General features: G+C 49.1%; 1 protein-coding gene across 1 annotated transcript; it reads left to right on the forward strand.

The window, feature by feature from the left end:
- Positions 1-369: 369 nt before the first annotated feature.
- TIMM17A (translocase of inner mitochondrial membrane 17A) lies at positions 370-12715 on the forward strand. Its single transcript, XM_071449871.1, has 6 exons — positions 370-517; positions 5010-5109; positions 6502-6565; positions 7319-7447; positions 7985-8095; positions 12359-12715. Exons 1-6 carry the CDS (start codon positions 492-494, stop codon positions 12427-12429), a joined length of 501 nt encoding a protein of 166 aa, XP_071305972.1. The 5' UTR covers positions 370-491; the 3' UTR covers positions 12430-12715.
- Positions 12716-13484: the final 769 nt, after the last annotated feature.

Genomic DNA, 13484 nt, shown 5'->3' on the forward strand with positions numbered 1-13484 from the left:
TCTAAAAGAGCTGGAGAGGGACTTTGGACAAAGTCCTGGAGTGACAAGACAAAGAGCTTCCCACTGACAAAGGTTAGAGGGGTTATTGGGAAGGAATTCCTCTCCTTGTGAGGATGGCGAGGCCCTGGCCCAGGTTGCCCAGAGAAGCTGTGGCTGCCCCATGCCTGGCAATGTCCAAGGTCAGGATAGCCGGAGCTTGGAGCGCCCTGGAATAATGCAAAAGTGTCCTTGCCCATAGCGAGGCGTGACACTGGATGGAATTTAAGGGCCATCGCACCCAACGCATCCCTCGCGCTGACATTTCTCTCCTCATGGTTCGGCAACCCTCCCACCGTCACTGCGCCTGTCACTCAGCGCCGGGGGCGGGGCCAGGGCATGGCGCATGCGCAGACACGTCCCTAATCGTCTCCTCGTCCCGCCCTCCGCTGCCATTGGCCGGCGCGGGGCCGCCGCAGCCAATCGCGCGCGGGGAGGCGGTGGGGCCGAGCAAGATGGAGGAGTACGCTCGCGAGCCCTGGTGAGGGGATCAGGATCGGGGATCAGGGATCGGGATCGGGATCGGGATCGGGATCTGCGAGCGCCAGGGAGGGGCGGGGCGGGGCGGGGCGGGGGAGCGGTGCGGGCGCACCCGCGGCCGCTCCTCGGGGCCGCTCCCCGTCGGGGGGGCGGGGTTGACCTTGGTGGGGCCCCCTGAGGGAGGCGGGGGAGGCTGTGCCGGTCGTGCCGCGGGGCCCGTTCGGAGCCTGGGCAGCCAAACTCCTCTGCTACCGAGCCCCGCGCGGCCTCCCGGAGCGGCGAGGAGCCGGCGGGGTCCTGCGGCCTGCACGGCCCACGCGCCTCCGGGGGCGGCGGGCCCTGCACTGACGGTCCCACGTTTGGTCCTTCAGCAGCCCCTTACTCGCAGCCTTGCCTCCGTCCCTCATCCTCAGCTTCCCTTCCAGCCTTCTCTTATCCTTAGTGCCTCCTCATTCTCAGTCCCACATCATCGGCTTCCCTATCCTCAATTCCCCCTTATCCTCATCTCCTCACATTCTCGGTTTCTTCCTCATCCCCCACAGGCTGCTCCCCTCCCCCTCTGCTCCCCATCTCAGATCATCTGTCCTCAATCGCCTCTCATTCTCAGCTCGCCTCTTGTCTCCCCACGATGTACACCCCTCCAGTCCTCAGTCCCCCGTTTATCCTCAGCCACCATCTCAGTCCCCCCATCCTCAGTCCTCCCTCTCATCCAAAGCCCTCCCAATTCTCAGTGCTACCATTTTCAGCCTCCCATCTCAGCCTTCCTTTCATCTACAGCCCACCTCACTCTCAGTCTCTCCCACATCCCACCTCAGTCTTCTCTCATCCTTAATTCGTCTTCAACCTCCCTTCAGTCCCCAAGTCCTCCCTCATCTTTGGCCCCCCAGGCTCCCCTCACGCCTCCCGTGCCCCTGCCCTTCTCCCTCTCCATTTCCATAAGCCTAGCCTGGCCCGCTCCATGCCAAGCTGGCAATGTCTGAATCCTGTTATGGTTCAGGACTGTCTTTGTAGACCTACACAGGCACATTGGTTGCAAGTCTAAGGTTGTATTTGTAGTAGTAAAAGGATTAAACACAAGCTCAGGTGCAGGGTTACTGAATCATGGGCAAAGTTTTTCATCATGGTGAGGAACTTGGGACAAGGGCCTGGAGTCACAGGCAGGACAGAGGGGAATGCCATTCCACTGCCAGAGGGCAAGGTTAGATGGGATTGTGGGAAAAAATTCTTCTCTGTGTCATGAGGCCTTGGCCCAGGTTGCCCAGAGAAGCTGTGGCTGGCCCATCCCTGGCAGTGTCCAAGGCCAGGTTGGACACTGGGGCTTGGAGCAACCTGGGGTGGTGGAAGGTGTCCCTGCCCATGGCAGGGGGAGGAGTAGGATGAGCTTCAAGGTCTCTTCCAGCCCAAACCAGTCTGAGATTCTGCTCACCTTTGCAGACAAGAGACCTGCGACTGTTCATGAGGCTTTTCCCAAACTCTGCAGATGGCTCTGCTGACATGCATTAAGTTTGTCCATAAACATCACCCTTGCCTTTTCACAGCATAACATCTGGGACATGAGCAAAGTAAATAGTGTTTATTAATAGATTGCTGTGGACTCCAGGTAATCCCGGAATTACTTAGGTTGGAAAAGATCTCTCAGACCATCAAGTCCAACCTGTGACCCATTGCCAACCCGTGACCCCACCTTGTCAACCAGACCAGAGCATTGAGTGCTGTGTCGAGTCATTCCTTGAACGCCTCCAGGGATGGGGATTCCACCACCTCCCTAGGCAGTCCCTTCCACTGCCTGACAGTCCTTTCTGTTGAGAAATTCCTCCTGGTATCGTCCTCACCCTCCCCAGGTACAGCATGAAGCTGTGTCCTTAATGCTGTGCAGTTGGGATGTTTTGCTGCCAAGCCGTGTGGGGCTGTTGGTGTCCCCCATTGTTCTGGCTGCTGGTCACCCTGTGGTCCTTCTGTTACCCAGCCCTGGAGCTGCTGTCCTGGGGTCAGGCTGGGTCCCTGTGAACCGTTGGCACAGAGAAAAGGTCCCTTTGTTCATTTAAACTGTGGCGGCCTCTGATTCCAGTAGTTATGCAGCCTTCAGGAGGGCTGCAGGATGCTGTGGGGCTTGGAGGGAGGACTCATCCCTCTCCCAGGCAGCCAGAGCTGGTGTGTGGCTGTCCCATAGCCCTGGGAAAAGTGAAGTCTTGCCCTCTGCTCTCCTCATCTTTGGGAAATTTCTGGTGCCATCAGGAGCAGGAACCCAACCTCTTCCACCTGTCATTTCCCTATAGTCAGGGCTCCCCTCCGAGTCAGGGAAACAATTAACAGTAATGTTCTGCTTGTAGATGAGTGCCAGATTAAGAATGAAATAATCTCTTTTCTTCTCCAATTCTTTATGAGGTCAGGCAGTGCCAGGGCTAGAGGTATTTTGCATCAGCTCTGAGGGAGTTTGGAGGAGCTGACACATGCTGGCTGTGCTGGCATCAAAGTTGTTCTCTCATTTAAAAGCTGCTCAGAAAAGTTTGGAGAATAGTTTAAAAGGAAAATTAGGAACCCTGAAGGTAACAGTTAATGAGGTTAAAGAGGGAAGCATTCCCTGATTGGGGTCTCATTAACAAGGTTTCAAGAATAAAGAAGCCATGATTTGGAGTTTGGAATTCCTTGACTTTATGCATAAGGGAAGCCCACTTTATATAATCCATTTAGATTTCCAAAAAGCCTTTTAACGAGATCACTCTCAGAGAGTTAACAAAGGAAGAGGGTTGGGATGTTTTATTCATAGCGAGGAGATAATAATCTGCACAGGAGATGTAAGAACAAAACAAAAAAAAATCCCTGAGAAAAATGATGTGAGTTTCTTTTCATCTTGACATATTGGACGAGAGTATGTCTGGAACCTTTTCCTTATGCAGGAAAAAGTGGAAGGAAAAGAAATTGTTGAATTCTTGAATGCAGTTAGGGCTGAGGGGGTTGTAATGAGATAAGATGAGACCATATGCAGGCATATGGCAGACAAACAGGAGGTGGTGGAGGGTAACATACACCCCCCCTGCTTCCTGAGGCCTTGTGGGTTTGGGACCTGGATTAGTTGTCACTGGGGACACTCAGTGGTGACACTTGGGTGTGGTCCTGGTATCTTGGGAACAACCCAGCGATCCAAGGTACAAAAGCGAAGCCAACGTTGAGTGTGACCTGTGCACGCAGGGGTTCTCTTTGTAGGGGGCAGGGCTGGCTGCAGAGGAGGAGGTTTGGAAGTAGGTTGTGAACATGAAGAGCCTGGGAGAACACTCAGGGAGAGGGACTGAAAATTAGAGATACTTTCTCCTGGAAGAAAACACCTTGTGGCAAAGCCTGCAGCACAATGAGGGGGATTTATCACCCCTCGCTAGGGGAGGTCTGTAAGGCGGGGAAGTGGCAGGTCAGGGATGATGTCCTCATGTGCAGGAGCTGGAAGCTGTAGGGGATCCTCAAGAACAGAAACATGACATTACAAGTGAAATTGGAAGTGCTCATTGATGCTCCTGCCTGACAGAAACACTGAGCTTGCCATGGTGCTCCGATTTGTGACCTGCATGCTGTTGTAGGCTGATTTTTGCATTTTCTGATGATTGGCAGTGTAGGAGTTAAATCACCTGAGTGCTTGGCTGGAAGATCTAGAGACAAGATGAAAGAAACCGAACAACTTTGTTATTCTGTGCTCTGAAATTACCCACAGTGACACCAGAAGTTAATGGCATCTTAAAGCTCACCTAATTCAAGAGTTTGGTTTAGAGTTGCAATGCTCCAGTTCTTGGCAGAGGTTCTGAACCTGTAAATAAGGGTCCCTTGTCAGATACTGACAGCCTGTGCTGCAGGAAGGTTCTATGCAAGGTTTTCCTGGCTGCTCTGTGGTGTTGGAGCAGGAATTGTGGGTGCTATACCTCTGAAGAGAGATCTCTTTTGTTGGAATGGACTTCAAAGATCCAGGATGCATCAGGAAAAACCTTTCCAGCTCTGCAAAGATGACTTTGAAGTCTCACTTAAATCGGCAGAGCTAATGAAAAGGACGAGTGATTCAAGAAAAAGTGTTTTGTGCCACCTGGGAGCTGCGTCTCATGGAATTTGGTACCTCAGTTCTCTGTAGGTCAAGAGAAGAATGGGATCAGGGAATTAAAAGCTATTTACACTATGTAAATAGTGTAAGGCAGAGCTGGAATTCTTCAGGAGTTTTCCATGATGGAAGTATGTCTCTCTGCCTTGTGTGAGGAGTTCAGGCATTTCTATATATTTGGTACTTCCTACTCCGGGGAAGTGGGCCAGGAGACTCTGGCAAAGGTTGAGTCTGTTTTGCTGTAATATTCTTGATTTTTTGTTGCTGCCTGCTCAGTTAGCTGGATGTGAGATGGTATAACCACCAGGCTCAATCTTCACCCCAGTTATACCAGTGCTGAAGTGCTGGATCCATCCCACTCACTTACATGGTTTAACATGATGGGATTTAATATTTTCATCTCTATTTTTCATTCTAGTCCCTGGAGGATAGTGGATGACTGTGGAGGGGCCTTCACCATGGGGGCCATAGGAGGGGGCATTTTCCAGGCTATCAAAGGCTTCCGAAATTCCCCAGTGGTGAGTAAAATCCTCTGAAGGTGCATTGACTGCAGTCCTGCCTCCACTGTCCTTCCCCAGGGAGTGTGGCAGTGAAGGGGAAGGAGAATAAATCCCTGTGCAGGGAGCAGGGCTAATTAAAGACCTCTACATTGTTAATCCACACCATGAGAATCTGTCCTGGTTCAAGATCTTTCTTCATCTTTTGGGATAAAATTGCTGCTTCCCCGTTTGCTCTGGTGTCCGCAGTGGGACACTGGTTGCTTGTTCCTCTCTAACTGATGATCATTTCCCTCAGGATAGGAAGTGCAGCAGGAAAGATTCATCTGCCTGTGGTTCTGTCTGCATGGAGGGACATGAAGCCTAGGCTCTCCTTCCTCTCCTGGCCTTTCCCTTTCTTTTAAAACATGGAATGACTCAAAGAATCTTTTTCTCCTTCAGATTTATATTAAAGGGTATATTTTTCTTTAATTAATCTCTTTTTAATCATTGCCATTTTTATTAGCTCTATTTCTAATGCTCAGATTTGGTTTCAATGCAGGAGTGAGTAAACTTGGAAGTGAAGTTTTGCTGATACAAGTCGGTTTTCACTTTTGGAATATCTGCTACAAAATCTTGGCTATAAACCCATTGCAGAGGCATTTGATAAATTAAGATTCAGTTGCTGCTTGAACATTAATTTTAAAATTTCTCTGACTTCATAGATAAGGTGTTTTTGATATTAGTCTGACAGTAAGCTGTTGGTTTGAGGTGGGTTTAATAAATAACTGTTTCCAAACTAGTCAGATCCTGCAGGCACTTCACTTGCAAAGGACTATGTGCTTAATTAGAGTCTTAATTTTGCTTAAGACTTGCTTAATGTACCTATCCCCACTTCTGAGTGATTGTAACAAAAATAAAACTTGGTGGATATTCTTTAAACTGTATTAAAGTCTGGGAGAATGTGCAGTTGTTCTGTGGGGTCCTGGGTGACATGTTGAGTATTGGACTCTGGAAGGCTCAGCATGACTTTGCTTCTCTTGACTACAAAGACACCTACAATTGCACCTGCAGGAATGACTAAACATAGGACAACTAGTGGGATTGCCCAGCATCTGGGAAGAAAAAATTGTACATGTGAAAAATCACTGCTTATCCTGATAAAATGTTACTGTAATGCCTCCTTCAGTCCCACTGAGACTGTGAACCCAGATTGTTTCCTGCCTGGTGACTGTAATTCCCATCTGTACCTGACAGGAATATTGTATGGGAATGATAAATAGTGAAATAGTGTAAAGTACACTTTGTCTCAGCTCCTTACAGCTGCTGAGGGCACTCAGAAATGTGTTGGGTCTGTGGCAGGGTTTTGCAATATAGACTCAGCTTGGCTGTAAGATTTTACTGTTTTCTTTTGACTGAATTATCTTATTTTAGGGTGTAAACCACCGGCTGCGGGGCAGTTTGACGGCTATTAAAACCAGAGCTCCACAACTGGGAGGTAATGAATTTTGGGGTTTTGTTGCACAGAATTGACTGTTGTTAGATAACAGAGTTTGGGAATGTAACATGGTGCAGCTACACTGACACCTGCGCTGAGTCTCAGCAGGTTTGTTGGCCCAAGCAATGGGTAAATACAGTTCTGATATATCCAAAAGTGGTTTGGATGGGGAGGAAACAGTCCATGTTCCTGGAATGATAAGACAGCTGTAATAACTGGTCGTATCTTAAACAGCAGAGCTCCCTGGAGACTCTTCATGGTGTGGAAGGGGTTAAGATAAAACTAACTCATTACAAGAAGTGATCCAGCTTGGATGAAAAATAGACCTTGGGGATATCCATGCATGTGCTGTAGAATGCCAAGCTCCTGAGGCCACAGGAGCAGGGTTGGGTGAGGTGTGACATGACACTCCATCATTGTCTGTAAGGAAGTATGTTAAAAGGGGATAAATCTGGAAGTTCCCTTAGCTAATCTGACTTTGTTAGGATGAAAGTTCCTTTATAATCACAGTTTGATAAATTTTCTGTAGTTAATTATAGATTAGTGAGATCATATGTAAAATGGGGCGAGAGGCCAATGATGATATGTCAAGTTGGAAATTTCCCTGTATTGATTTTAACCTGTATTTGGCTCTTTATGAGTATGAATTTACTTCATGTCTGAAAGGGAGCACAGTAACACCACAGCATCTGTTGTGCAGCATAACTGGCTTCTTTGCTCTCTCCAAAGTGGCTTTGGTTTGATTTGCAACAGGGAGCTTTGCTGTCTGGGGAGGTCTCTTTTCCATGATTGACTGCAGTATGGTCAGAATGAGAGGGAAGGAAGATCCCTGGAATTCCATCACAAGCGGAGCCCTGACTGGAGCCATTTTAGCTGCAAGAAGTAAGAAACTGGGGATATCAACTGAAAATCTCCTATTCTCTAAACGTTCAGTTCTCATTGTATAGCAAAGCAACAGTCTGTGACACCCTAATTGGCATTTGCTGTCTCAGATGCTGAAAAATAATCTGAAACTTTTTTCCTGTGCTTAGGAAAGTAATAATCAGGCTCCCAAATGTTCCCAGTGTTCCTTGAAGGAAGGACGGGGGGAGTTGCCCAGTAATTATCCTTTAATGCAGCTTAATGGACGCAAAATTACTGCTCTGAGTCTGTTTTAGGAGAGTTTAAGGCATGAAGAGGGTGGTGAGGCCCTGACACAGGTTATCCAGGGCAGCTGTGGCTGTCCCATCCCTAGAAGTGTCCAAGGCTGGGTTGGATGGGGCTTGAAGCAACCTGGAATAGTGGAAGGTGTCCCTGCCCATGGAGGGGGTGGAACAAAATGATCTTCAGGGTCCCTTCCAGCCCAAACCATCCTGGGATTCAATGGATTCTAACATGCAGCAAAGAAATTAAGTGTTGGTTTGTGCTTTTCATTTCCAGACGGCCCTGTTGCCATGGTTGGATCTGCTGCAATGGGAGGAATTCTCCTGGCCCTGATCGAAGGAGCTGGAATTCTGCTGACTAGATTTGCCTCCACACAATTCCCAAATGGTAAGGAGCCGGCAGAGGATGTGTCACAAGGATTTGCTTTGCTGATGTGCCCCTGGCAGTCATCTTATCCTAGAGTGAATCTGCACTGCCCTGCCAGCTCCTGTGGCTGTGGAAAGCCAAGGAGGAGCTGCAGGTGCTGATGACATGAGATTATCTCCTGCTGGGAGATGGGAGGTAGCATGGCTGAGAGCGGGGATATTCCTGCTGTCCCTGGCTTCTGCCACACACATAGTGGCAGAAGGGTTTTACTCAGGGGTGAGACACAATCGTTTGAGGGAATGGCAGGCAGCAAATTAGGCAAAAGAGGGTGGTTCTGGCAGGCTGTGGTCTGTGTGGGGAACCCCACGTAAATGAGAAGATGAAGACCTGGCAGGTACAGATACATGATTTCCAAAAAGGGTGGTGGTGATTCTCTTCTAAACTGCTTTAATATCTCACTGAGTCACAGACTGTTGTGTGAATGCTTCCTGTGGAAAATCCTAAATACCTCTGTCAAAGAATCCCAGACTGCTTTGGGGTGGCAGAGACCTCAAAGCCCATCTCATTCTACCTCCTGACATAGGTAGGGACACCTTCCACTATCCCAGGTTGCTCCAAGCTCTTTCCAACCTAGGCTTGGACACAGCCAAGGATGGGGCAGCCACAGCTTCTCTGGGCAGCCGGGGCCAGGGCCTCATCACTTTCATAGGGAAGAATTCTGTCCCAATATCCCATCTAACCCTGCCCTCTGTCAGTTGGAAGCCATTCCTCCTTATTCTGGGGGATTCCAGGCCCTTGTCCAAAGTCCCTCTCCAGCTCTCTTGAAACCTCTTCAGGCACTGGAAGGGGCTCTAAGCCTTCTGCTCTCCAGGTTTAACATTGACAGCTCTTCCAGCCTTTCCTCATAGGAGAAAATGCTCCACCTTATTTTGGGAAGAACACAAACCACTAGTGTTGGATGAGTAGCAAGTCACTAATTTCCAAGTGAATCCTCTCCTGGGTTTGTTCAACAATATTCTTCATCCAATCTATGACAATTTCTGTTTTTTAAAGATGTTTGAAAATTAATTTGCCTTGGAGAAAGTGTATCATCTGTCCATGACAATTAATTCTCTCTGGATTGTCCCACCACAGCTGTGTTGCTCCCTCCAGCAGCACACAGTGGATCAGGAAGCTGACTCCACACTTGTTCCATTTCACTGATTACTGTCAGGCAAGTCACCATGGTTAAACCTTTCCAGAGGGGCCATGGTCATGTCAAAAGCACTAATGTGCAAGTTTCCAGCTCCTTTAGATGACTGGAAAGGTTTCCCTCTCCCTCCTCTGGTTGATTTCCCCGTTAGAAACTTTGTCTAGTGCTAGGTATCCCTGCCCATGGCAGAGGGTAGAGCAAGATGAGCTTTATGGTCACAGAATTCACAGAATGACCTGGTTGGAAGATACCTTAAAGATTGAGTCCAACCCATGCCCCAACACCTCAACTAAACCATGGCACCCAGTTCCACATCCAGTCTTTTTTTAAACACATCCAGGGATGGTGACTCCACCACCTCCTTGGACAGGCCGTTCCAGAACTTTATCACCCTTTCTGTAAAAAACTTTTTCCTAATATCCAACCTATATTTGCCTTGATGCAGCTTGAGACTGTGACCTCTCATTCTGCCAGTTGCTGCCTGGTGAAAGAGACCAGCCCCACCTGACCACAGCCACCTTTCAGGAAGTTGTCGAGAAGTGATAAGGTCACCTCTGAGTCTCCTTTTCTCCAGGCTAGACAACCCCAGCTCCCTCAGTTGTTCCTCACAGGGTTTGTGTTCCAAGCCCCTCACCAACCTCATTCCCCTCCTCTGGACATGCTTGAGTGTCTCAACATCCTTCCCAAACTGAGGGACCAGCACTGGACACAACACTCAGGGTTTGGCCTCACCAGTGCCAAGTACAGGGGAAGAGTGACTCCCTGCTCCTGCTGGCCACACCATTCCTCATCCAGGCCAGGAGCCACTGGCCTTCTGGGCCACCAGGGCACTCTGCTGGCTCATATTCAACCGGCTGTCACCAGCACCCCCAGGTCCCTTTCTGCCTGGGCACTGTCCAGCCACACTGTCCCCAGCCTGTAGCATTGCAGGGGGTTATTGTGGCCAAAATGCAGGACTGGGCACTTGGACTTATTAAACTTCATCCTGTTAGATTAAACCCATCCATCCATTCATTCAAAGTCTCTCTGTAGAGCCCTCCTACCTTCCAACAGATGGACACATGATCCTAACTTAGTGTCATCTGCAGATTTACTAATGAAAGACTCAATTCCCTCATCCATGTTGTCAATAAAGATATTAAACAGAACTGGCCCCAGCACAGACCCCTGAGGGACACCACTGGTGACTGGCTGCCAGCTGGATGCAGCCCCACTCACCACCACTCTCTGGGCCAGCCATGCAGCCAGTTCTGAGCCCAGCACAGAGTGCTCCTGTCCCAGCCCTGGGCTGCAGCTTTTCCAGGAGTGTGCTGTGGGAGACAGTGCCAAAGGCCTTCCTGGAGTCCAGGCACACAACATCCACAGCCTTTCCTGCATCCACCAGGAGGGTCACCTGGTCATAGAAGGAGACCAGGTTGGTCAAACATGACCCAACCCTCCTAAATCCCTGCTGGCTGGGTCTGATACCCTGGCCATCCTATAAATGCTGTGTGATGACACTCAGTGTAAACTGTTCCATGACCTAACTGGGTACTGAGGTCAGGCCGACTGGCCTATAATTACCAGGATCCTCCTTCCCACCCTTGTTGTGAATGGGTGTCACATTGGGCAGCTTCCAGTCATCTGGAACCTCACCAGTGAGCCAGGGTTATTGGTAAATGATAAAGACTGGCTTGGCAAGCTCAGCTGCCAGCTCCCTCATCACCCTGGGGTGGATCCCATCTACTCCCAGGGATTTATAAATATCCAAGCAGCTCAGCAGTTCTCTGACTGCCTCCTCTTGGAAAATGGGGGGACCATTCTGCTCCCTGATTGAGCAACCCAAGAGGACAGTTATCCTGAAGGCAAGTCTTCTCACTAAAAACTGAGACAAAGAAGGCGTTAAGCACCTCTGCCTTCTCCTCATCTGCATTCCTAAGTTCCCTTCTGCATCTAATAAAGAACAAACATTAGTTCTTACTCTTCCTTTTACCACTAATATATTTATAAAAACATTTTTTGTTATCCTTTACAAAAGTCGCCATTTTAAGTTCAAACTGAGCTTTAGCGTCTCTAATTTTTTTCCTACATGCTCTAGCAGCCGTCTTAAATACTACCTGAGAAACCTGACCCTCCTTCCAAAGATAATATAGCCTTTTTTGATTCCTGAGTTCCTTCAAAACCTCCTTGCCCATCCAGGCTGGGCATTTGCCTCGTCGACTTGTCTTTTGGCACACAGGGACAGTCTGTTCCTGTGCCCTCAAGATCTCCATTTTGAAGCACACCCACCCTTCCTGAACGCCTTTATTTTTAAGGACTACTTCCCAAGGAACTCTCAATAAGTCTCCTGAATAGACCAAAGTCTGCCCTCCGAAAGTCCAGTGTAAAAGTCTTATTAATGTTCCTCTTGACTTCACCAAATATTGAGAATTTTATAATTTCTTGATCACTATGCCCCCAGTGGCCTCCAACCACCACATCTCCCACCAACCCATCTCTATTTGCAAATAATAGATCTAACATAGTCCCTCCCCTGGTGGGCTCACCCACCAGCTGCGACAACCCAAATCATTCCACAATTCCATGGATTCTATGAAACTTGGAGAGAAGTGGTTTGTCTTTGGAGCAGCTTGAACAGTGTACTCTTCCTAAAAGAGAGCTGAAGAGGGGTTTCAGACAAGGTCCTGGAGGGACAGGACAAGGGGGAATGGCTTCCCACTGCCAGAAGGCACAGTGAGATGGGATGTTGGGAAGAAATTCTTCCTCTGAGGGTGGTGAGGCCCTGGCTCAGGTTTTCCAGAGAAGCTGTGGCTGCCCCAATGCTGGAAGTGTCCAAGGACATGTTGGTTGGGGCTTGGAGCAACCAGGGATAGTGGAAGGTGTCCCTGCCATGGCAGGGGGTAGAATTGGATAAGCTTTAAGGTCTTTTCCAAGCCCAACCAGTCTTTGATTCTATGCAACTTTTGAAACTTTTTATGAAACCCAAACAATTCCAGGGTTTATGATTCATTTTAAGAGGGATTTATATAAACAAACCAGCTGTGATTTCTGTTCATAGGAAGAATTGCCTGCATTTTGGTATTTATTTGCCTTTTCCCCTGTCCCTCCTCCAGGCCCACAGTTGTCAGAGGATCCATCCCAGCTCCAGCCACCCCCATTCAGCGACTACCGACAGTATCAATGATGGTCCCCGACCACCTCCTCCCCCCTCCTCCTCCTCCCTCCTCCTCCTCTTTTCTCTTCCTTCCCTGTCCCTGAGTGGTCCCACCTGGAGGATGCGGAGGGGGTTTATACTTAACACCAGTGGTCGTCCCTTACACACCACATGAGGAGGACCTGCAGCATTTCTCAACATCAAACTGCTCAGGAGAACTTTTAGAAAAGAAAATCTATTTATTCCTGATATATTCCATTGCTGTCATGTTACACATGTCTGGTAGAATACAAGGAAGTTTGAGACAAGGACCAAATGGAGTCTTGTCATCCTTTGGACACAAACTGGAGTGAAAGTCTTGGAGTCTCCTCTGGGATGTTGTGCCTGCAGTGAACACAGCTGGAATGTAGCCTTTTCCCTGTTAGATTTAGGTTATGGGGCTGGTGGGAGAAGCATTGTACCTGCTGCCAGCACGGCCTCCTGCTTTTCTTGGCCTGAGCAGAGTGACCATATCTGCTCTGTGGTTTTGTTCTTAAACTCCAGCTGTAGAAACCCCTTCCCTCTTGCCAGCAGTTACAGAATCACATCCAGTGAGTTTTTTTGTTGTAACTCGTTAATTAACTAATTGACACCGTTGCTTGCTGGCAGTTCCTGATACAGTATGGAGCCTGGGGGATTTCCAAAGCTGGGCTACATCCAAACTGCTCAGCAAAAGGACACCTTCACCTCTGAGGGATGGCAGGGACAGGTGGCACAGGGGCTCTAGCGGCTCTGCCTGCACTCCTTCACCCATAGGTTAGGCAGTGGCCTTCTACTGCCTGAGCTGGGCTTTACTGTGCTGACCTCTGCCTCTCCAAACCCCCTGATAATCACTGTCCCAATGTGCACCAGGAGAAGCCTCTGCCTGGAGCATAGTCCTGCACTGCCCCCACCCTACCTGTGTGTGACACCTCTCCTGCCCTACTGAGCCCCAAGGGAAGTCACAGTCCTGTAGCTGTCACCAACCAGGGCCATTTCCTGCCCTGTCACCACCACAATGCCCAGTTTCCTGGTTTATTCCAGCCCAGTTCAGAGTTGACCGCAGC

Source organism: Agelaius tricolor, unplaced genomic scaffold (genome assembly GCF_023055355.1).
Source record: "Agelaius tricolor isolate 1412-34295 unplaced genomic scaffold, bAgeTri1.0.p SCAF_30, whole genome shotgun sequence".
NCBI classification, from domain to species: Eukaryota; Metazoa; Chordata; class Aves; order Passeriformes; family Icteridae; genus Agelaius; species Agelaius tricolor.

Excerpts from the sequence above, each read along its gene's own strand:
- TIMM17A (XM_071449871.1), top strand. The coding sequence starts at position 492 with ATGGAGGAGTACGCTCGCGAGCCCTG. Across the intron at positions 5,110-6,501 it reads GCTTCCGAAATTCCCCAGTG|GGTGTAAACCACCGGCTGCG; the intron begins GTGAGTAAAATC and ends ATCTTATTTTAG. Across the intron at positions 7,448-7,984 it reads AGCCATTTTAGCTGCAAGAA|ACGGCCCTGTTGCCATGGTT; the intron begins GTAAGAAACTGG and ends TTTCATTTCCAG.